This window comes from Carassius auratus, chromosome 37, assembly GCF_003368295.1.
Source record: "Carassius auratus strain Wakin chromosome 37, ASM336829v1, whole genome shotgun sequence".
In the NCBI taxonomy this organism is placed as follows: Eukaryota; Metazoa; Chordata; class Actinopteri; order Cypriniformes; family Cyprinidae; genus Carassius; species Carassius auratus.
This window is the reverse complement of record NC_039279.1, coordinates 13,286,279-13,309,044: the sequence shown is the minus strand read 5'-3', so window position 1 is coordinate 13,309,044 and position 22,766 is coordinate 13,286,279. Positions and strand designations below refer to the sequence as shown.

Sequence of the window (22,766 nt, the reverse complement as noted above, 5' to 3'; positions counted from 1 at the left end):
TGCAGTGTGAATGCTCAGAAAAAATACGCACCGCATGATAGGGTGCTTTATATTATTAACAGCATACACAGTTGCCTGTTTTACATGCCTGTTCTTCTGGCCTCAAACAGATAAGAAATGTAAAAACATGTATTAATTATACATTTTACTTCCAAGTTTGATTGTTAGCCATTAGGTCAATCTGTGATGTGTAATAAATTCACTGGTCAGATCAGACAATGACAAAATGTCCCTGTATTCACTTGTGAATGATGTTTAGAGATGTCCATTCACACATAAAGTAATCTCATATTTCTGCATCCTTTTGTTGTTCTTGTTCCATTTTCATTGCAACAGGAAAGACTACTGGAATTCCCATCCATGTCTTCGGCACAGAGACTCACATGACCGCAATTGTTGGCATGGCACTTGGTCATCGACCAATCCCCAATCAGCCTCCAGTGGCAGCACACACTGCAAATTTCCTATTGAACACCAGCGCTAGTGCAGCTGTAAGTGTATTTTTATAGTTTATCCCAGTGGCTGACATGTAAACACATACAGTGTTTACGGCCATGTGTGAACTTACAAATGAGTAGCACATGATGCAGTGACCAGCAAAGAGAATGAAGACATTGGAGCTGTATTTTATGAGATACTGTAGTCAAGACAAGAGTTGGCAAGATGGAGAAGTTTATAGCAACATTTCTCATAAACATTACATGGACATACAATTCTTACCATTCTGAATTCATGCAATTCTGATTCATACATTAATGTTCATTTCATACATGTATGTGTTAGAGCTTCTTTATACTAAAATGACATTTTTTTACATATACCATTTTGTATTTAGAATGATTTAAATTCAGTGCCACCTGTTATATAACTAAATATGCTAGAATAAATATACTGAATATGCTGAATAGAATTCAGTGGCCCACAAACCCTTTCAGAAGTTTGTTCATTCCTTCTGTCTTCCAGACGCCAGCAAGAACCAGAAATACTTCATTCTCTGAACACAAACTGACCACTGGTGTCACCGAGGGCATGACACCCACAGCAGGTGTTCCACGAGGTACAGTATTTAGAGCTCAGCTGAGGTTTAATATCACAGTCACAGCAACTTTTTAAGAGAACTTTTCAAGAACACATTTATGTTTAATTCTTTAACTGTATCTTAATTAAAGGTGCACTCCAGATCAAGCAGAATTTTATCCTAGAAGTTTCTAGATTCTTTTAAATTTTTTGCTGTCATACTTTGATCTCATACAGCAATCCTTCTGTGCTAAACCGATAACTCATGAACATTTTAGACATGTTTAAAAATGATCGGGAGGTCGGAAAGTGCTCGTAAGGCACTCTGCTCGGCTCGTAATTCCTTGCACATGATACGAGCCACGACCATACGAGAATACACGATTTCCACACGATTGAAAAAAATCGCATGTGAACTCGTACAAAAGCAAAAATCGCACCGTGTACGCCCGCCTTAAGCAAGTAGCTTGACATTTGACTTTATATTTCTTTTAAACTATTTCCATTTTTAAATATTTACTTAATGTTCATAAAAAAAATGTATGTGCATTTAAATGTTTAGTTAGTTTTTTAAATGATCAAGGTGTTTTTTTAAACATTACTGTGATGTTTTAGTTTAAAAGGCCAATTTAGTTTGAAAACAGTAACTAAAACTTGTAATTAAAAGAATATTCCGAATTCAGTACAAGTTAAGCTCAGCTGATAGCGTTTATGGTGTAATGTTGATTATCTAAAGTAAATGGGCCAGCTTTTGGAGGAAATATGAACCTTATCATTAATAGATACTTATAGTATTATTTGAGATTAAAAGCTGTTTAAATCATAATTTGTTTTTGCAGTTTTAAACTGTATTTTATTTTATTTTAACTCTGTGTTGTCACACTGTTTCTGCCTTATCTTGGCCAGGTCGCAGTTGTAAATGAGAACTTGTTCTCAACTGATTTTACCTGGTTAAATAAAGGTTAAATAAAAAAAAAAATATATATATATATATATATATATATATATATTTTTTTTTTTGCATTTGTGTAAAATTGGAAAGCTTTAAACTGAAAAGGTTAGTGATTTTTTTTTTTTTTCACTCTAAAATCATGCATCTTGGAAAATTAGCTTTGAAGCTATATTTAGTTACCGTATTTTCCGGACTATAAGTCACACTTTTTTTCATAGTTTGGCTGGTCCTGCGACTGATAGTCAGGTGCAACTTATTTATCAAAATTAATTTGAAATGAACCAAGACAAATGAACCAATAGAAAACATTACCGTCTCCAGCCATGAGAGGGCGCTGTAGTCTACCACTGAAGACATAGAGCTCCCTCTTGTGGCTGTAGACGGTAATGTTTTCTCTTGGTTCTAAATAAATGCGACTTATAGTCCAGTGCGACATATGTTTTTTTTTCCTCATCATGACGTATTTTTGGACTGATGCGACTTGTACGGTAGTTGAAAATGACTTGGCTGCATACAATATATTATTTGTATCTATTTTATAAAGTAAAAGTTAGTGTTCAATAGCATGTTTTCAGTGGTGAAGTTGATTTATTTATTATCTTTCTATAGCTGCCATTAGTTATGAATTGTATTTGTGTGGTGATAAGAAATATGCAGAAATTTGGTAAAAGTACAAACAATTTATACATTGAAAAGTTATTAACTGCACCTTTACTTTTATTTTTTATTTTCTCTCTACATTTTTCTTCGGTCTTGTTTTTTTTCCCCAGTTCTTTTGTTGTTAGTCATTTTAATTTCTCTTTCATCATGTCTCTTTTTTTTCTCCTCATGCTGTCATATTTTCTTTGTGTTCATCATCATAATTAGTTTCATGGTCTGCAACAGCCATGTTTAATGCAGAGGTTAAAGGTAAGATCTCAGGCTGTTCAAGTCAAGCGTTTAGTGTGTTTCTTTGCACAGTGTCATATGTTGGCATGGCAGCAGTTATTAATCAATAATCCAAGAGGTAGTTCTGGTCCTCTAGTTTGATTGTTCAAGAGTGCTTATATTGAGAATGAGAATATTAAAAATGTAGTCTGATAAAAATGTAGTCACTTGGTTAAGCCTGGGCCTGTTGTCGTTCTGTAACATCAGCCCAGCCTGCATCTATGTGCGTTGCATGTGAGCAGCAAAAAGCTGCTATTAGATGTTTTTTATTTTTGTAGTAAAAAGCTGTATGCAGGCCATTGATTTGATGTTCTGATTCAACTGCATGCTAACTTCATCTACTTATTTATCATTGTCTAAAACACATTTAAAGTTTACCTTACTACCTGAACAAGTGTAGGTACAACAGGTGAACTGCCAGCTGTGTTATGAATACTGATCTTTTCACATAATGTTTTTCACCTATTTTATAATAGTGAAGTATGCATATTCAGATGCAGCCCATGACTTGTGGCACATAGGCATAGTAAATTACCAGGAAGCAATGAAAAACATTGAGAAGAGAAAGAGAGATTGAGGATATTGAGAAGCCCTTCCTCTTTTGGTGTTAATAAACACCATACCATCCAAAAAACTGTTAAGGATTGATTAAATAAGTTGAATGGCTGTTTAAACAACAGAAATGAAATGTTGTGTGTACCGGGATAACTAGCACATACAGTATTTGCATTTCTGTAAGTGCCACCTAATATCAGAGTGAGTTTGCATTTATTTTTACATACTGATCTAATATAATTGAGGAAATATGAAAAACTTAGATTTGGCTGGACTTAATAGGGCCACTTCCTCCGAAATATATTGAAAATGTATATAATATTGTCAAAAAAAAATATATATATATATATATATATTTTATACATATATGTATGTGTGTGTGTGTGTGTGTGTATTATTTATATATATATATATTTAATATTTAATAATTTTGTTTAAAATACGCATTTTCATGTCCATGTCTAATTCTCATTTTCTTTATCCCTTTTCCATGTTTCTTTGAGTCTTGTATCTATTATTCCATGAGTCTTTTCACACCCTTATTGATGTCATTTGTTTTTTTTGTTTGTTTGTCTTATTTTAAGACACTCAAACTGAAGGCATTTGAAGCAATAATGTAAAAAAAAAAAAACAAGAAAAACTCATTGTGCATGTTTGAACTTAATGGTCTTTATATTTACATAATTTAGATTTATGGCATTAAGCAGGCAAATTACTTTGAGCTGAGTTTCAGCCTAACATTTGTCTCTCTACCCCTTTAGCTAAAGCCACGACTCTATTCACCAGGCAGACTAAGGCAATCGTGTGGGGCATGCAGACACGGGCAGTTCAGGGCATGATGGACTTTGACTACGTGTGTTCACGTGAAGAGCCCTCTGTTGTTGCAATGATCTACCCCTTCACGTCAGTACATTTAAAAAGAATGGAGAGTGTCCAGAAGAACTTAATGCTGAATGTCTACCATGAGATTTAATGTAACTTGCACGATGTCTAATAATTGGTTTATTCTACTTATTATGTAGCACATAAGATTATAAAAAGTGATTGGGATTTGAGGGCATGAGGCCATTTTTATGATTTTTATGTTATGTGTGTTTGTATGTGTCAGTGGTGACCACAAGCAGAAGTTTTACTGGGGTCATAAGGAGATCTTACTTCCCGTCTATAAGAACATGGCTGATGCTATGAAGAAACATCCAGATGTGGATGTGCTCATAAGTTTTGCCTCCCTTCGCTCAGCTTTCGACAGCACCATGGAGACAATGCAGTATCCTCAGGTAAAATCCTATATCGACAGCTCAGCATTTGTAATAGCAGTTAAATAAACCTAATTCTTTTTTTTTTAATGATAATCTCTGAAGCCTGTACAGAATCACATCGATTTATTGCCACATTGCACATATAAACAGAGACCAACGATGTTGTGTTTGTATTTGCAATGCTATAACTGATATATAACTGATGTAAATATATTTGCGTGCGCTTTGTGTAAAAGAAGGCAATTTCATTATATGAAGTTGCTTTAGAATTGCAGCATGTTTCAAATGCAAAAACAACAACTCAACCTATGTTCCTGACAATATGGTGTCTAATGTATTCCTTTCCCATTTCAGGCTAGTGGGCACCACTGGTCATATGACACGTTGCTATTCCGTACCTGTAGATTCCACTGTGGATATAACCATGGTTTTCTTGTTTTATCAGATACACACTATAGCTATCATAGCTGAAGGGATTCCTGAAGCTCTGACCTGCAAACTCATCAAAACAGCCAATGAAAAGGGTGTCACTATCATTGGACCCGCAACTGTGAGTTTTCAAATATTTTATAACTATATATTATGTGTTTTATATAGTTGAATATCAACATTAGTACAAATGAGAATAAAATTGAATTATTTGGCCTCAACACCAAACAATTTGTATGGCAGAAATCCAATACAGCTCAGCATCCAAATAACAGCATTCCTACAGTAAAGCATGGAGGTGGTAAGATCCTGTTATGGGGTGTTTCTCTGAAGCACATGTCAGAATAGAAGTAAAAATGGATGGGGCAAAATACGGTCAGATTTTTTAAAGCAAAAGGTGGTTCAACACAATACTGACTCAAGGGGTGATCCTTTTTCCAACTCAGTGATTATTATTTTTATTTATTTTTTTATTTTTTTTGGGACATGTTGGTGTTTTATCTTTAACTTGGATGTTAGAAATTGCACTGAGTAAATACAGCTGGATAAAACAAAAACTGTATCCACCTTCATTTCAGGCTGCAAAGCAACAAAATGTTATTATTTTTAAAGGGAGTGATTATCTTCTATACCTACTGTAATTTGCCTGTAATTAAATAAAATAATATCTGTAATTTTGTGTTACTCACTTCCAGTCAGAGTCTGAACATAACACTAGCCGTTCAGATAAGACTCAGGATTAGTCGATTTATGAAAACTGGTAATTTTGCCCTGTTTTTGCAGTAATAGGGATCTAATGAGAATTACCACTGAAAATAATTAGAATTATAAACACATTCATAAGTCCATACAAACATGGGAGTATAGCATCATCTTTCATGGTCTTAATCTCTTTTATGGCTTGTCAATTTTTGTTTTATAAATTAGATTTACTAAAGTACACTTATGTGTTGTAGGTTGGCGGTATAAAGCCAGGCTGCTTTAAGATCGGGAACACAGGTGGGATGCTTGACAACATCCTGGCATCAAAGCTGTATAGACCGGGCAGTGTGGCATATGTGTCCCGCTCAGGAGGGATGTCCAATGAACTCAACAACATCATATCGCACACTACAGATGGAGTTTTTGAGGGAGTTGCTATTGGAGGAGACAGGTGACAAACAGAACATATCTTCTGAACATGATCAGGGACTGACAACCCAAATAGCCAATCAGTTTGCTGCGATGAGGAGCCTTGTTGCAATCCACCATTTTTTAAAGCTTAATGAAAAACCTACTGTTTTTAAATCACACTGAACTGTAAGACACATACAAACCATTCAACTGTGATTAAAAAAAAAGAAGTGTTCAGAGCACATGCATTTTGAATACTAGGTATCCAGAGTTGCAAGTTAAAGGGAGTTTTGTTCATTTCATTACTGAAATCAGCCAACAATTTTAGAAAATCACTGGATAGTTGTTCATCTGCTGACTTCATCTTATGTGTGTGTTGTTTTATTTTATTTGAAAAAAGCATGCTATTAAAGCATACTGCTACTAAAAGGTCAAATAGAGAAGGATTCAGAAAATGCTAATTGCTAGTTAATTAAGCTAATAAACCAATCAACATCTAAACTGGCTAATGTGCCACTCTCCTCCACAGATTTCCTGGCTCTACGTTCATGGAGCATGTTCTGAGATATCAGGACACTCCAGGAGTCAAGATGATTGTAGTGCTGGGAGAGGTGAGATGAGAAAGCTTTGTGAGGTCCTCGAGATATTTTCACGTAAGACTGATATTTACATGTATTTGTATCAATAAATGCTAAAACTCATCAAGGGGAACCCAATTCTAAGAATTCATATTCATCAGCAAAATGATCAAAAGCAAATCAAAATTAAGCAAGTTGTTATGACCTTTTGCATATTTTCTATATAATATCATTTAAAAAGAATGATCCTTTATTTATATTTCAGATCAATCACTCTAAAAATGGACAGATTTGTTAACATGTTCATGTATAATCTACTGGTGGTCAATTCTTTGACTTCATATTTTTTACCATAATTATATGACAGTAATATAATTTGAGAATTTGAGTTGAGTAAGTGAAATAAGAGCTAAGGCACTGTAATTCTAATTATAATATGTGTGCTGTCTTTTAGATTGGTGGCACAGAAGAGTATAACATCTGTCAGGGCATTGCAGATGGCAGAATCACTAAACCAGTCGTGTGCTGGTGTATTGGAACGTGTGCCACCATGTTCTCATCTGAGGTACTTCCTTTTACATGGCTTTTGAGATACTTAATGCATATTGGCCCTGTTCAAACGGGCACTCTCCACCCATTTGGTGGTCTTTTGAGTCAACACTTGTAATGCATAGGCAGGGATCAAGAGCATAAAATGGAATAAGACAACTATGGTCTTGTGGACTTGGTGGATATGTGCCAACAAAGGCACAAGTCCACATGAAGTGCTGCATTTGGGACAGGGCCCTTCAATGTTATGAGATATCTTTATCTAGAACTTTTGTGATAACCTAGCTAGTGACAGCAGTAACATTGTATTGTGTTAATTTAAATGTTTTAGGTGCAGTTTGGTCATGCGGGAGCATGTGCCAATCAAGCGTCAGAGACAGCTGTGGCCAAAAATCAAGCACTGCGGGAAGCAGGTGCATTTGTGCCCAATAGCTTTGATGAATTAGGTGATGTCATCAAGTAAGTAACAGAAATCAGAAGTATTTTGTCTAGAGGAAGTAGAATATAACCTAAACACTACAATTTGAAGGCATGGGTGACCGGTTTTATTTATTTTATTATTTATTTTGCAATTATGGGGTGCAGTCTAACGTGTTAATGCCATGTTTAAAAAAAACACAACATTTTCACACAATTTACCTTTATTCTACACCGCTCTTCGTCGCTTCTCTTTTGAACATTCCGATGCTTTCTTGGTTTTTATGAAACTACTCCCTCAGAAATACGCAATGGGCACAGATCGGTCAGCTGGCTCAGTGTGTTGTGATTGACTAAACTGCCAGTGCGCGTCTAAATGTCATGCCCCTCACCTCAGCGGTATGTTCTCTGGATGTATTGTAAACAGTGACGTCAACAATATTGCTTATCTATTTGAGCCCGATTGAGACTCATTAGTGAAGAGGTTCGTGCAAGCACGGCTCTTACAGGGTACTTCAGAATGGTATGTTTTTTAATTTGTTGTTGTATCATTCTTTCGATATGCTATTATTTCTAAATGCTACTGCTTGTTAGCTTTTAATATATCTTATGGTTTTATCCTGATTAAAGCTTTAGTACAGCACGGCAACTAAATGTTTAACGCTTCTTATAGCTATGTGAAAAAATATGTCTGTCTATACACACAAATTGTATAATTGGAACAGTTTTTATAGCCGACAAGCTGATGATCAGGTGAAAGAGAGATGCAGTGTGTGCAGAACAGGAGGATGTCACATGAGGATCAGGAACCGCTGCTTTGAAACATTAATATTGAAACTGGTGAATCCATTAGAAATCGTTAGAAGACAGTATCATGATTTATATATGAATAGATGTTATTGTGCACCCCTAGTTTTGATGGCATGACAACAACTCTTTCTCTTCTCTGTAAAAACAGCGCAACATGGCCTCGCCCCCCTGTTGCATGTTTCTGGGGTTGGGGTTTATTTACATAACATAAATTAAGTAACTCGTTGTAGACCCTACAAGCCATTTTTGAAGCATTAAACTGCGAGAATTTTAAAAGACATTGCATTGAACTTTCAGCGTCGTAACTTTGCAGATATTGTTTATGCTCAAACAGCAACACTACACACTAACTAACATTAAAATAGTGAAATGGCAATCAACCACCCCTTCACCTCAGCATAAGAACTCATTTACCTGTGTTGTGAAAGCTAGTTTGTAGTCTGAATTGAGTTGAACAAAACGGAAGCATTATTAGTTTATTTTCTGTTTTTTTTGGGGAAGGTTTGTGTATGATGATCTTGTCGCGAAAGGAGTCATTGTTCCAGCACAGGAAGTTCCTCCTCCTACCGTCCCAATGGATTACTCCTGGGCAAGAGTAAGTCCTGTCCCCATTCCTTTACAGTGTGAAAGAGGATTGCTTTTTTTCAGAAACATTACAATATTCTGTAATCAGTGATTTCATATAAATTTTCACTAGTGTTAAAACCTGATTCTTCTGTTTGTGGTATTGTGATGTGTATGATGTGCTGCAGTACATCTGGTTACTTTGTGAATGGAATCTTATCTAGAATCCGTTCCATGTCACAAAAAAAACTGAATGATTTTCATTGTTTGATTCTGTGAACAATTCACAGATGTGGACAGAATACGGTACTAAAATACTCTGACAGTGTTTCCTGCATCACTGTTCAGTTGCTGCTTAATTGCAACAGAATCTACAATGCCATGCTAAAATAAATGACTGGGTTGTGAACTTGCTGTAAAATTCTTAATTAACTGTTAATTGAAAATTTTAATTCCTTACAATTTCCAAACGAATATTTGAAAAATATAAAAATGTCTGACTGTGTCTGGGTTTTCTTCTAAATATTTTAAAGGGGTCATATGATGTTGTTAAAAAGAACATTATTTTGTGTATTTGGTGTAATGCAGCAGTTCTCAGTTCCAGTCCTCGCGCCTCCCTGCTCTGCACATTTAGTATGTTTCTCTTATTGCTTCAGACGTTTGTTCTATTCGAACATAAATGCCCTGCGAAGTGGACAGGATATTCCGCCATGATTCCAGTTCGAAGCGAACGTATATGTTCCATTCAAAATGCATTGAAGTGTGTGAGACGTGAATTTATATTGTATTGATTTACAGAGCTATATGATGTCACACTTGTCCGTGTGTGCAGACGGACGTTGTGCAACGCAAATCCGTGAATTAATGTTCCGAAGTGAAGTAAACTTCAACAGATTTCCCCTGCTCAGGGAGTAGGGAGCAATGAACACTGTGTAGAAACCATGTCAATGAGAACACAGTTCACTTCTAACGAGTTGATTATCTGAATCAGGAGTGTTAACAAAGAGAGACATACAATATTGTGCAGAGCAGTGGGGCGCGAGGACTGGAATTGAGATCCGCTGGTGTAATGCAATGTGTTTATGCGGTTAAAGGTTAAAAAAACACATTGTTTTCCACATAATGAAACGTGTACATTTTTACAAAGCTCATTGTTCTGATAAGTGAGGTGTATGCTGATTGGCCAGCTATCTCAAGCGTGTGCGGAAATGTTAGGCCCCTTATTATACTTTGATGCTGTCTCCCGGCGTGGCGAGACAAACAAGGCATTTGTTGCATCCAGTGGGGACATTATTACTGATTATAATGACTTATACAGTCTTTTTATGCTTTGCGTATCGCACTGCGTTAACATAATACCATGTCTGCATTTGTGATCTGTGAAATGAAAAACAAGCGCTACTCTACGCTGCCCAAAATTCGCATTTGAATTAGGGATGCACCAAATCCAGGATTTGGATTTGAATTCGGCCGAATACTTGGCTTTTTGACGGGGTTCGGTTTCGGCCGAACCTTAGATGTTTTTCCACTGAACCAAACTCTAGGCTTCTGCTACGCTGGTCTACGTCACGCGGCCGTTGATAACGTGAAGGTGTTTACATGTGGACCGTTCTGTAGCGATACAGAGCCAGTCACATCGGGTGCTGACATGAAGATAAGCATTTTTTTTTTTCGGGTAGCCTTTGATTCCTCTTAGAGAGGATCATCTTGAGTGGTGAAAGACAAACCAGCAGCAATTTCCATTTCCTTCCATAATATTTTTCGTAATATTTTTCGTAATATTTGGCTACTGTTCTAATCGTAGCCTAGCCTACTGTTATAAATGAAAACTAAACAGCCTACTATCCATGTTTGTTGAGTAAATGTTCAATAACATTAATTTCAGTTAAGTCATCAAACATATTCTGATTTAAAGAAAAGAAGAACACTTTTCTTTGCATTGTTGCACTTTTATTAAAAGGTTTTGGTTTGTACTTGGTTAAGGCTTATGGTAACTGTCAAAATAGTTTTTCCCACTTGTCATCCTGGGATAATGGTCCCTTTTTTTTTCAAAAATACATTGCTGTGGACGTTGTTTACTTCATTAATGTGTTTTATTGTGTTAATGGAATAAGGATGCGAGTAGGATTCGGTATGGGGCCTCGGATTCGGCCGAATCTTAAACAGTGGATTCGGTATTCGGCCGAACCCAAAAAATCTGGATTCGGTGCATCCCTAGTTTGAATCATCAGTAAAGTTGAAATTGCCCCACTTTATAGAAACAAACATCGCCGTTGTAGACTACTAGTTTCAGGAAACAGTCCTCATCCTCCATAAAATGCACTGCACATCTGAATATTTGGGTTGAACTGTTCTGGAACAGTGTTGTAAATACAACTTAACCACTGATTTCTAGTTGTGTCCTCTTTTGGAAGACCAAACAAAGTAGTTTTGCTTTCACAACGAAACACACAGTGTCTCCACAACATGGCACCACCAGAATAAAAATTATGCATTCTTTTCTTAGTGTGAACATTTAGGCAGTGTTATGCAAATTTTGACGCAGACTTGTGGGTGCGTGTTTAAACAAGGCGTTTTAGGAGGGCGTAAACGAGTCTTAACTTTTATAAAGAATATCTCTTTGGATTTGAGACCTTATTCTTTGTAACTTTACAGATGTTATTTATGCAAGAGAAAGGAAAAATTTAAATCACATATGACCCCTTTAATGCAAATTGCTAAACATATACAACATCCACTGTACATCTATAATGTCTGTATTATTGTCTATATTAAATGTGCGCATGTTCTGCTATTTATGCCATCTCTGTTCCTGTAAAATTGAGCACATCAAAAATTAATCAGATTTATCCATAGAACACAATGTTTTAATAATGAACCAATTTAGCAGAAACAAATAAAAATAAAAACTCAACATGCTGCATGAGCTCCAGACTATCCCCTCAGCACATAGAATGTTACTTTTTTACAAGAAAAACTAACCAATTTGTGGATTCACTGGAAAGACAATGTAAATTGCTGGCTGCTAAAATGCATAATAAAAAGGAGGATATGGTCAATTTTCAAGATGTATCTGGGCTGCTTCTGTGTGTGTAGGAGCTGGGTTTGATTCGTAAACCTGCATCATTCATGACTAGTATCTGTGATGAAAGGGGCCAGGAGCTCATATATGCTGGTATGCCCATCACCGAGGTGTTCAAAGAGGAAATGGGACTAGGAGGGGTACTGGGCCTGCTGTGGTTTCAGAGGAGGTTTGTTATGTAAAATTTCTTCATTATATAGAATATTCATATGAATTGACTGAGAAACTATTTGTGTTTGTCAACTTGCATTATGTATGGTTTTGGCTTAAAATCATGAGTGCATGTGTGTTTTTGACAGATTACCACGTTACGCATGTCATTTCATCGAGATGTGTTTGATGGTGACTGCAGATCATGGGCCGGCTGTATCTGGTGCTCATAACACTATTGTGTGCGCTCGTGCCGGTAAAGACCTGGTGTCCAGTCTGACCTCTGGACTTCTGACAATAGTAAGATCAGTCAATGTACATGGCTTATGTTTTCCAAACTAAACTGGTTCTGCTACAGTACAGCAAGAACGAGAGTTCACTAGCCTCATATCAAATATGAAATATAAGCAAATAGAGTATGGCTATGTTTGATTTTGATGATATTTATTGATATCTGCTGTTGATTTACAAGTTATATTACAATAATTAAATATTAAGAAAACATTGTACATAGTAATTACTATATGTGATATTTACTATTTTATATGATGAGAAATAGTTGAAAAATATGCTTGCTAATTCTCCTTCGTTTTAAAGAGGAACTGAATGGTGTGTGTGTTCTGCAGGGAGATAGATTCGGGGGTGCACTAGACGCAGCTGCTAAACAGTTCAGTAAAGCGTTCGACAGCGGCCTGCTGCCCATGGAGTTTGTTAACAAGATGAAGAAAGATGGTGTACTGATTATGGGCATCGGGCATAGAGTCAAATCAGTAAATACTCACACACATACACACACAGATAAAAACATTGCATGAGACTTAATTACCGTATTTTCCGGACTACAAGTCACAATTTTTTTTCATAGTTTGGCTGGTCCTGCGACTTATAGTCAGGTGCGACTTATTTATCAAAATTAATTTGACATGAACCAAGAGAAATTAATCAAGAGAAAATTGCCATCTACAGCCGTAATTCATTTATTGTCTTTCATGTAATGCATTACATGGACTCAACTGAAAAATTTCTGAGTCCATAATATCTGAGTTTAAGTTTGAGTACAAATTTACCCTAATGTGTAAAAAGTTCATTTTAATTTGGCTGGACTTGAATCAAGAGTATGGCATTGAATACCCAACTCTGTCATTGATTACGGCATGTAACATAATTTCAAGTTTTCTAGGGATGTATTGAAACACCTGTGAGTTTTTTCTTTCCCATACCATAAACCAACCGAATGCATCATAAAAGTAGTTCATACGGTCCTTGTCAAACGATAGATTTGCATGAGCAACAGACCAAAATTTAAGTACATGCAATATTAATCTCAAGCTGAGGTGGCCAAATATTTATCAGATTTGGAACCACATTTGAAAGTAGCCCAAATTGAATCTCATGTGTATTTCTATTTACACATACATGCATGTATCATTAAATGCATACATAAACAACAAATTAATGTAATACATTAAAATGTCATGTGGTGCGACTCTCAAAAATGTTGTATATATTCATATCTGGGCTTTTTGGTGACAGATCAATAACCCTGATATGAGGGTGCAGATCCTGAAGGACTTTGTGAAGCAGCATTTCCCGTCAACACAGTTACTGGACTACGCCCTTGAAGTAGAGAAGATCACAACCTCCAAGGTGATGTTATCACTGATGCCATTTTAATGCATGTATGTTTTGTTGTGTGATTGTTTCTTCATGTGATGCTCACATTACAATGTCTTTCCCGCTCTGCAGAAACCTAACCTTATTCTAAACGTTGATGGTTTTATTGGTGTGGCTTTTGTGGACCTCTTAAGAACATGTGGAGGATTCACACGGTAAGTCAAGAAAACTATTGTTTTTAAATATGTGTTTAATATTATGGATGGATTCCATTTCCTAAATATTTCCAGCACCAGGGCTCACATAGTCAAAGAGACCAGAAATATCTAGGATTTTTTAAATGTGATTTCCATTGGGCAATCGCTTGGATTGTAGTGCGGTTGTTGTGCAGATGTGTGATTTTTGATTTTCAGAAGAGTCTGAAATTGTTTATTTCTGGCGTTGATCAATTAGTAGTCGTTCGTTTTAAGCGATTAGTCGACTAATCACACATTTATATAATTAACCATATTATTCATAATAATGAGCATTTAATCAATCAGCACTTAAGTACACGCATAAAATTCGCCACAGCATGCTAGCAGAAGTAGTGATTACTAATGTGTTTGGGGTAAAAACAGCAAGAAGACAGACTTAACATGATAATTCATTAATGAACTAGTGTTTTCTGTGTTTTCAGCTGCAGCGATAGACAGTGGACAGCACATTTCATACAACTCATTACATAATCTGAAAATATTTCAGTGCTTTCATTATTTTACAAAAGCACAACATTTTGTTATTGCGAGTGCACAGAAAGAAATAAGTAGACCTTTTACAGACTCAAAAGATGTAGTACTCTTATCTGTATGAGCAAAAATGACAAAGTATTTTAAGTTAAATGCAAATTATCAAACTGGCACTTCCAAGATAACTGTTATGCAGTGAGCGTGCTACTATTCGGCTTCGGCTTCCACACTCAAACACTTGAATAAGGTACACTTAGATCAACTTTAGAGAAGCCATGTAATGATGTTCCTACTTAGATGTTTCAGATGATAAGCCACATTTGAGGTTGATGAACGACATGAATGTTTGTATGTCTTGACCGATGTATTGATAGACCAGCTGTTAATAATCTGACTGTCAAGGAAAAAGTGACTTGCCACTTTCTGTGGATTTTTTTTTTTTTTGCAACTAATACAATTTTTTGATAAACTAAGCCTCTTTTCGTCGCCTAACAGTTATTTCAGGTGTCTGAAATCCAAATGTCTGTTTTGTCTAGTGCTCATTCTTTATATGCAGAGTATATTCTTCACTAGTTAATTTGCAGAGTATATTCTTTACTAGTTTATTTGACATTTGTTTAATGTCATTGTAAAGATCATGCATCTAAATTGCATCAGAGTATGTTTATGCGTTGCAGGGATGAGGCGGATGAGTTTGTTGAGATCGGGACTCTTAATGGAATCTTCGTTCTGGGACGCAGCATTGGTTTCATCGGTATGCCACTGAATTACTCTTTACTGTCCAGACCCAGTCCCACCAGTTCTAAAACTGAATATCTGCTTGAAAAATAACCTCGTGTCTGCTGTTTATTTCTGTTTTTGAATTGAGATTGTCTAAAAAAAAAATTGCATGTTGACTTCACCAAGTAACAAGTATATTTGTGTGAAAAAATCCATAGAAAATTTAGCTAATTTAGTTAATTATTAATTAATGTAATATTTTTTACTGTTAATCCCACAGGTCACTATCTGGACCAGAAACGTCTGAAACAGGGTCTCTACCGCCACCCATGGGATGATATCTCCTACGTCCTTCCTGAGCACATGTCTATGTAAACCTGGAAAATGTTACAAGTATTTTGGATAAATACGTGGGAACATGTTTATTTTATTACTTTATCATAGTGGGAAGGGGTAAATTATTCAGTCATAACCAAAGAAACACACTAGCAAAATACTGACAAATAGTAGTTAAGCTTATGTTAAAGCATGACAGTTCTCAGTTGAATTTATAAAACGGTTGATTATAAAGCAAGCTTAATTTTTATGGTACAGTGTCATTGGCCATCTTATATTACTAACACAATGCACCTTCCTTTGCTTTGGTTATGATTAACAAATGAAGTATCGTGTCTCTTCAGGCTGCCAGCTCTGATCAGTCTGAATGAAGACACCACAGCTTGTAGATGCAAAGCACCAAATTCTATAGCATATTCTCAAATGATACCATTTATGAAATGTTAGCATATATTCCCTGAAACTTGAGTACGCAAAGTGGAGATTCATACTAAGTACATTAATCACTTTCTGGGATAAATTACTGCAACAGAAAAGTGAAACTAAATTAGCTTCTATGGTGTTGTTTTTATGTGCAAAATTCTAGTATTTTTAAAATAAAGTTCTTTATTGGTTATTTATGTTGGACAATGTTCATTTGTTCCACAACATTCAAAATTGGTCAAGGGTAATCTCTTTAGTGCAAAAAAACCTATGACATTCAGTGCATATTGGAATAATCAAAAATATTGTGAGTGAAGTTACTTATTCTGATATCTTCACTAACAAATTGATGGCTTGCAGTGAATTGGAGGAGTTGACATGCTGCATTTAAAATTTGCACTTGGAGCAGAAGTGAACCATGTGTTCATAAGTTCTGGGGAAAATGTCCATATTTACTGTAATCATGCTGATCATTCTGACAGGCTTTCTGATTTGGTTTGGTTCAGTGAAGCAGTGCACAAGAAGAAAAATTAAAGCAAGCAAACCACAAATTCAAGAGGTCATGCAGGTGGCTCTGTAATTTTATGTTCATCTGTATTCCAATACACAAACATTTTCATGATGACATGAACTCATGGAATAAAGTAATGAAGACCAACTAATCAACATGATTTATATTCAAACCAGTAAACAAGTTCTGCTTTGTATACAGTAGAGATTTGCACAAATACATACAAATGCAAAATGCCTCTGTTTGAATATATAAAAAAATACTGGGGGGGGGGGGGTTCGGAAACACAAATACATTATTTTGTATTTGAAAACAAAATACAATTTAAAATAGCCATTCAATACTATTAGGCTGAAATATTTTCTTATAATCTTTCCTAGACCTATTCTGAATGCAAACATTTTACAACTACTAAGATTGTTTTCATTTAACCTACCTTTTCCTTTCCCTTTCCCAATACCTTTTCCTTTCCCTTGTCCCCTACAAGACAAAAAAAAAAGTTTTCTCAAAAAAAGCTGAATCCATTAATGACAGAGTAACTTGTTGGCTGCAAACTAATTTCCTGTTGATATGCATTGTATTGGCGGGCGAGAAGTATTCTAGCTACCTAAATATATTAATGTAAATTATAAATTTAGTATTTATTATTATGCAACAAGAAGAATCAACCATAACACCTTTTCTCATGACGGACTGGCATCTCTCCAGGGATTTCTCTGCCTTCGGCCCGAGATACTGGGATAAGCTCCTGCTTATCTGCGGTTTGGAAAATGGATGGATGGAATATTCATTGTTCATGAAGTCATAATTTCATGCTGTAGTGCTAAATTGATAAAATTGCTAAATTGCAGGAAAATTTGGGTTGGAACCAAGTAGTTTTTCTGTAATTTTTTCAAAGTATATTTGAAAAAGAAAAAGTTTTTTTTTATTTTTAAGTTGAGTCAACAAATTATTTTTTACAGTGCAGTAATATTTTTGTATGTTTATAATTTGAGTAAATAAACAGCCTACTACTACCAACTACTACTGCTAGGCCTACTACTAATAACAGGCAGGGGCGGACTTAACCAGTAAGAGAGGTAAGCGGCCGATAGGCTCCGGGGCATCAGGGTTTTCTGATCGGGGCCCCCATTTGATATTGGTGAAGAAATATTTGGCCAACGCTCCAGTTTGTATTTGTGTTCTGGAGAGCATCAAATTTTCATAAGCTGTGAAGAGGTAAATAGACTATAAACTATGAGAGAGAGAGAGAGAGAGCAAAAATAAGGTTTAGATGTAAAAGAGCAAGCTTAGTTATTGTGTTGGGGTCCCGTACCTGACATTTGCTTAAAGCCCCCAAATCACTAAGTCCGGCCCTGAAAACAGGCCTAATAATTAATTAGTTACAGCAGCAACTTTAGGTATGTTCCATGTCTTATCGCTGTTATGACAAAATAATTGCAATATTTTTCGACCAAGTTCTGCAGCCCTGTACAGTTGTGGCCAAAAGTATTGGCAGTGACATAAATTTTGTGTTTTGCTAAATTTGCTGCTTCGCTGACCATTGCATGTTCATTCACACTGTTTCTACAAGTATAGGTAGTGACATAGTCTAGAAACAATGTGAATGAACACCACAACTTAAGTAGCACATTTTGCAAATACTAAATTTATGCCATTGCCAATACTTCTGGCCACGACTGTATTTAAATAATGATTTATATATATATATATATATATATATATATATATATATATATATATATATATATGTATGTATGTATGTATGTATGTATGTATGTATGTATGTGTGTGTGTTCACAATTTTGCTTAGATTTACTCATTACAAATTTCTTTATATTAATATATTTCCCAATTAAATTGAATAATTAGTTGTTTAAGAAAATAAATTGTACATTTAGAATCGTGTAGAAAAACAAATATAAAATTTCAATTTGTAATAATGTTCCAAACATCCTACAAATAGAGTTAGAGACATTATCCAAAACAAGCTCGAGTATACACACTATATATATATATATATATATATGAATCACAGATTATTTTACAACACCACAAAAGTCACATGAGTTTTCCCTATATCCAAATCGAACCATTAGTAGTCCTCATTAAAATATGCCATTCCTGACGTCGTTTATGAGCTGAATGTAGGCCTAGATCCAACAGGGATCAAGTCTGACACAATATTGTGTGTTTTTATTTTATTTTATATATAACACATTTCTATGCGATTTCAAAACAATATGATGTTCTTTTGTTATGTTACTTATCTGTTCCCAGATCAACAACTTGTCTCGCGTCAGTTCCTGTACGTCAACAGGACTCCTGCGGTGTATGTACCGTGCGTGTGCGCATGCGCGTGTTGAGCGCTGTTTATGTTGGAGTGTGTATGTTTGAGTGTGCTCCACCACCTCAACATATTACGCACTTTACGAACCGACCGCGCGGACACCAAGATGGCCGCAGCCGCCCCTAATCCAGAGGACGCCAGCCGAAACGGCGGCGGGCCAAGCACGACAAGTGCTCTAGCGGGAGACGGAGAGTCTGAGGAGGCTGAGGAGTTTGCCTCCGCGACCCACTGCTCGGAGCTCTCCCGGCGGCAGAACGAGCAGCGGAAGGCCGGGCTCTTCTGTGACGTGACACTGGCGTTCAGCAGCGCCCCGGGAGCTACCAACACATTCGAGTTCAGCGCCCACCGTTCCGTTTTAGCTGCAGCCACGGATTATTTCACGCCGCTACTCGGGGGTCAATTTTCAGAGTCGGTGACGCGGCGGGTGGAGATGAAGGAGTGGAGCAGCGAGGCAGGCCTCGACCAGGAGACAGTGGAGAGCGTCATCCAGTTCATGTACACTGGCGAGATACGAGTGAGCACTGCGAACGTGCACGAGGTTCTGGAGCTTGCTGACAGGTGAGAGAAAACCATACAAATCGAAGAGTGTCAAAACACAGCGAGCAGCCTACCTAGACATTACGAATAGTCTACACATTGGTCATCACATGAAACTGGTGTTTTGTTATCGTTGGGGATTGTATGCGTCGTTTGAGTCAGTAGCGCTTTGCAGCATTTTGGGTAGCATGAGTACCTTCTGCAGCTTTTCTGGATATCATAATTAACATTTTCAGATCGACAGGATTAGCTGAGCATGTGTATGTTCTTAAGCAGCAGCATTTTATCCAGCATATGTCCAGCATTATGGGATATAATATTTTTTTTTGTCATTGTTTTGCTATATAAAGATTAGTTTTCCCTTAAAAAATAATAATAATAATAATAATCTGCTCGCCCTCATGTAGTTCCAAAGTCATATGATGTTCTTTATTTTGCAAAACTATCAGAAAAATGTTTCAGCTCTTGTTATCCACATGGTCCAAAAGTTGAGAAAAAATGTGCATAAAGATAGCATGAGAGTCAGTTCTCTAACCCAGTGACATTTTGAGTCCTAATGTTGATGCACAAAAAAAAGTGAGGTTGATCAATAATTTGATTTGAGAGTAATTTTTTTTTCTTTGCTCTCTTCAACATACAAAGTTATCATAACTTGTAAGTTTCTAAAAAAATGTAGAATCTATACACATGACATAAGACATTTAGTGCTGCCCTTTAGACTTACACAAAACAAACCATGCACTGCACACAACATTAATATTTCAAGTTATATTAATAATTATTTTGAAAATAACTTGATTTAATCTGTTTAAAAAAAAACAATAATGTATTCGCCCAATTTTCAAGGTCTTATTATTTTTTTATAGTAAAAACCGATTTACTTTCTTAACCTATATATCACCCACTGCTATTCAGACCCCTGATACAATGGTGTGCTCTGGATATTTGTAATTTCACTGCTGCATATTTTATTTCTTGCCTGCTGAATTGCTCTCTGCTAACAATGACTTTTTTTTTTACCTGAGTGTGACTGCTTTATTGAATCAATATAATTTAACTTGCTTTGCAGCAAAGTGAGGTTTTGATGTTTAGCCCTGAATTAGCCTACAGTGCATATACACCAAGTAAGCACAGCACATACATACATCTCCTGTCTGTCTGTTAGAAAAGTGGGTAACACTTTAGAATAAGGTTCCATTAGTTAATGTTAGTTAATGTATTAATTAACATGAACAAACAATGAATAATACATTTATTACTGTATTTATTAATTTTCGTTAATGTTAGTTAATGAAAATACAGTTATTCATTGTTAGTTCATGCTTATTCACAGTGCATTAACTAATGTTAACAAGCACAACTTTTGATTTAAATAATGCATTAGTAAATGTTGTAATTAACATGAACTAAGACTTATAAATGCTGTAGAAGGATTGTTCTCGCTAAGTTCATGTTAACGAAAGTAGTTAACTAACATTAACTAAAGGAACCTTATTCTAAAGTGTTACCGAAAAGTGCTTTATCTGGAAAGCATCTGTTGTCTACAAACTCTCATCTTAATGAACATGATTTAGAGACATATTGTTTATCAATAAATGCTTTAAAAATGCATCATATAGACATCTCCATCATCTTCATGTGTTATTATCTGGGATAATATTCTGCCTATTTGTATCAATTGATGTCCTTTGTTCTCTGTGAACATCTTCATTTTAATATATAGTGTGCAAACAGAATTCGCACAAAGATCAGTATTGTTTCGGTGATGTCTTTACATTTATTAGTTTTTTGTTGCTAGACTACGCTACTATTAGTATGCTGCAATTATGTTGAGACAGGAGCTTTCGAAGTTTAAGACATTGAAAGCCTCCCTTTTGACATAACATACACCTTGCCTTGACTGCATGCACGGATCCTTTCAAAATGACTAAACTACTGACCATTGCATAGTTTTTCATTGGCCTCCAATATTTGTTGATGCATTTTGTCCATAGAAATGTGTTATTCAGTGCTGTAATTTGATGCGACCGGTTGCACGTGCACTGTGGTGTGTGGGCAGACCCGACTAATTGATAATGACAATCGTTGTCGATGTTTTTCATAATCAATAATCCTCGATTTTATCAATTAGTTATTGCAGCCCTAGTAAAATTACTGATTAACATGGCGGATAAAAGCTACGCCAATATACTATAGGCATACTAACAGAAAATAGGTGCTTTTTCAAAATTGATGTGCAGTTGTGGTAGGCCAGTTTCAAATCGCATATTTTGCACACTGCCTTTCTTGTCCTCACTCAATTTAAAGTGCTCCCACACAGCTGAGGTCTTCGGCATTTTTGTCTTTTCTTCCAGATGAACTGAATCATGACGTTCACTCATTAATTTTGAACAGTTTACAAATTACAACAAAAAAAAATTCACCTAGATGTAAAAATACTATTATTACATTGTCATATATAGAATCTGCATTACATACCGTATATACATACAAGGAATACATTCTTGAAATATATTTGATTTAGTTTACAGTTAAACAAAGGGGGAAAAAAGTGCAACACCTAACATAGCCTATATATGCTGAGCTTCAGTGAATTTTTTATGACGTGCTTAATTTGTTCACAGAAAGGAAACTCAAATGGCAGATCGCGGCATCCTATTTGTTTTCTTTATTTTACAAAAGCACAGTGTTTTGTTTTCATTGTGAGTGTACACAAATAAAAGCAGACCTTTATACAGTGAAGCATTATTAATAAGACTGTGTTTCAAGTTGATTCTGCTATTATAAGGAAACAGTTTAAGTGATCGCCCCAGTGTGCACGCATGCACACACACACTCACACAAAACATCAGTTCCAGCATTGCTAACTTGACAGCACAGTTGTTACTTTATCAAAATAAATACAGTGAACCAAACGTCAGCTTCCCTGCCTCGGTGTCACCATTGGAACGCGACTGAAGTACAAAGCCTATAATTTACTTAATAAATAATAGTTTAGCATTCAGATACATTATATCGCAAATATGGAAATACTATGGTATATTTGGATTTTTTTTAACGGATGAGAGGAGTAGGATACATGAGCACAAAGCTCCATTTCGCAAACAGTTGAGTGCACAAGCCTTTCGAATATCAGACTTCTCAG

The 22,766-nt window shown here is 35.9% G+C and overlaps 2 protein-coding genes across 3 annotated transcripts in view; both read left to right on the top strand.

Moving 5' to 3' along the window:
• Positions 1-16,420, top strand: part of aclyb (ATP citrate lyase b) — a 30,541-nt gene extending 14,121 nt beyond the window's left edge. The window contains exons 12-29 of one of the 2 annotated variants that reach the window (XM_026222915.1): positions 337-491; positions 964-1,057; positions 2,837-2,878; positions 4,213-4,354; positions 4,560-4,728; positions 5,156-5,260; positions 6,096-6,292; positions 6,782-6,863; positions 7,285-7,395; positions 7,711-7,838; positions 9,108-9,201; positions 12,267-12,421; positions 12,552-12,702; positions 13,029-13,172; positions 13,936-14,049; positions 14,149-14,231; positions 15,422-15,498; positions 15,745-16,420. In XM_026222915.1, the coding sequence (XP_026078700.1) occupies positions 337-491; positions 964-1,057; positions 2,837-2,878; positions 4,213-4,354; positions 4,560-4,728; positions 5,156-5,260; positions 6,096-6,292; positions 6,782-6,863; positions 7,285-7,395; positions 7,711-7,838; positions 9,108-9,201; positions 12,267-12,421; positions 12,552-12,702; positions 13,029-13,172; positions 13,936-14,049; positions 14,149-14,231; positions 15,422-15,498; positions 15,745-15,839 (2,138 nt within the window). In that variant the 3' untranslated portion in view covers positions 15,840-16,420. The remainder of the gene's footprint in view (positions 1-336; positions 492-963; positions 1,058-2,836; positions 2,879-4,212; positions 4,355-4,559; positions 4,729-5,155; positions 5,261-6,095; positions 6,293-6,781; positions 6,864-7,284; positions 7,396-7,710; positions 7,839-9,107; positions 9,202-12,266; positions 12,422-12,551; positions 12,703-13,028; positions 13,173-13,935; positions 14,050-14,148; positions 14,232-15,421; positions 15,499-15,744) is intronic. The other variant, XM_026222916.1, reaches the window with a different exon arrangement.
• A 2,644-nt stretch (positions 16,421-19,064) lies between these two features.
• Positions 19,065-22,766, top strand: part of klhl11 (kelch-like family member 11) — a 7,472-nt gene continuing 3,770 nt past the window's right edge. Inside the window, exon 1 of the mRNA XM_026222913.1 lies at positions 19,065-19,642. Coding sequence (XP_026078698.1) covers positions 19,110-19,642 — 533 coding nt within the window. The 5' untranslated portion in view covers positions 19,065-19,109. The remainder of the gene's footprint in view (positions 19,643-22,766) is intronic.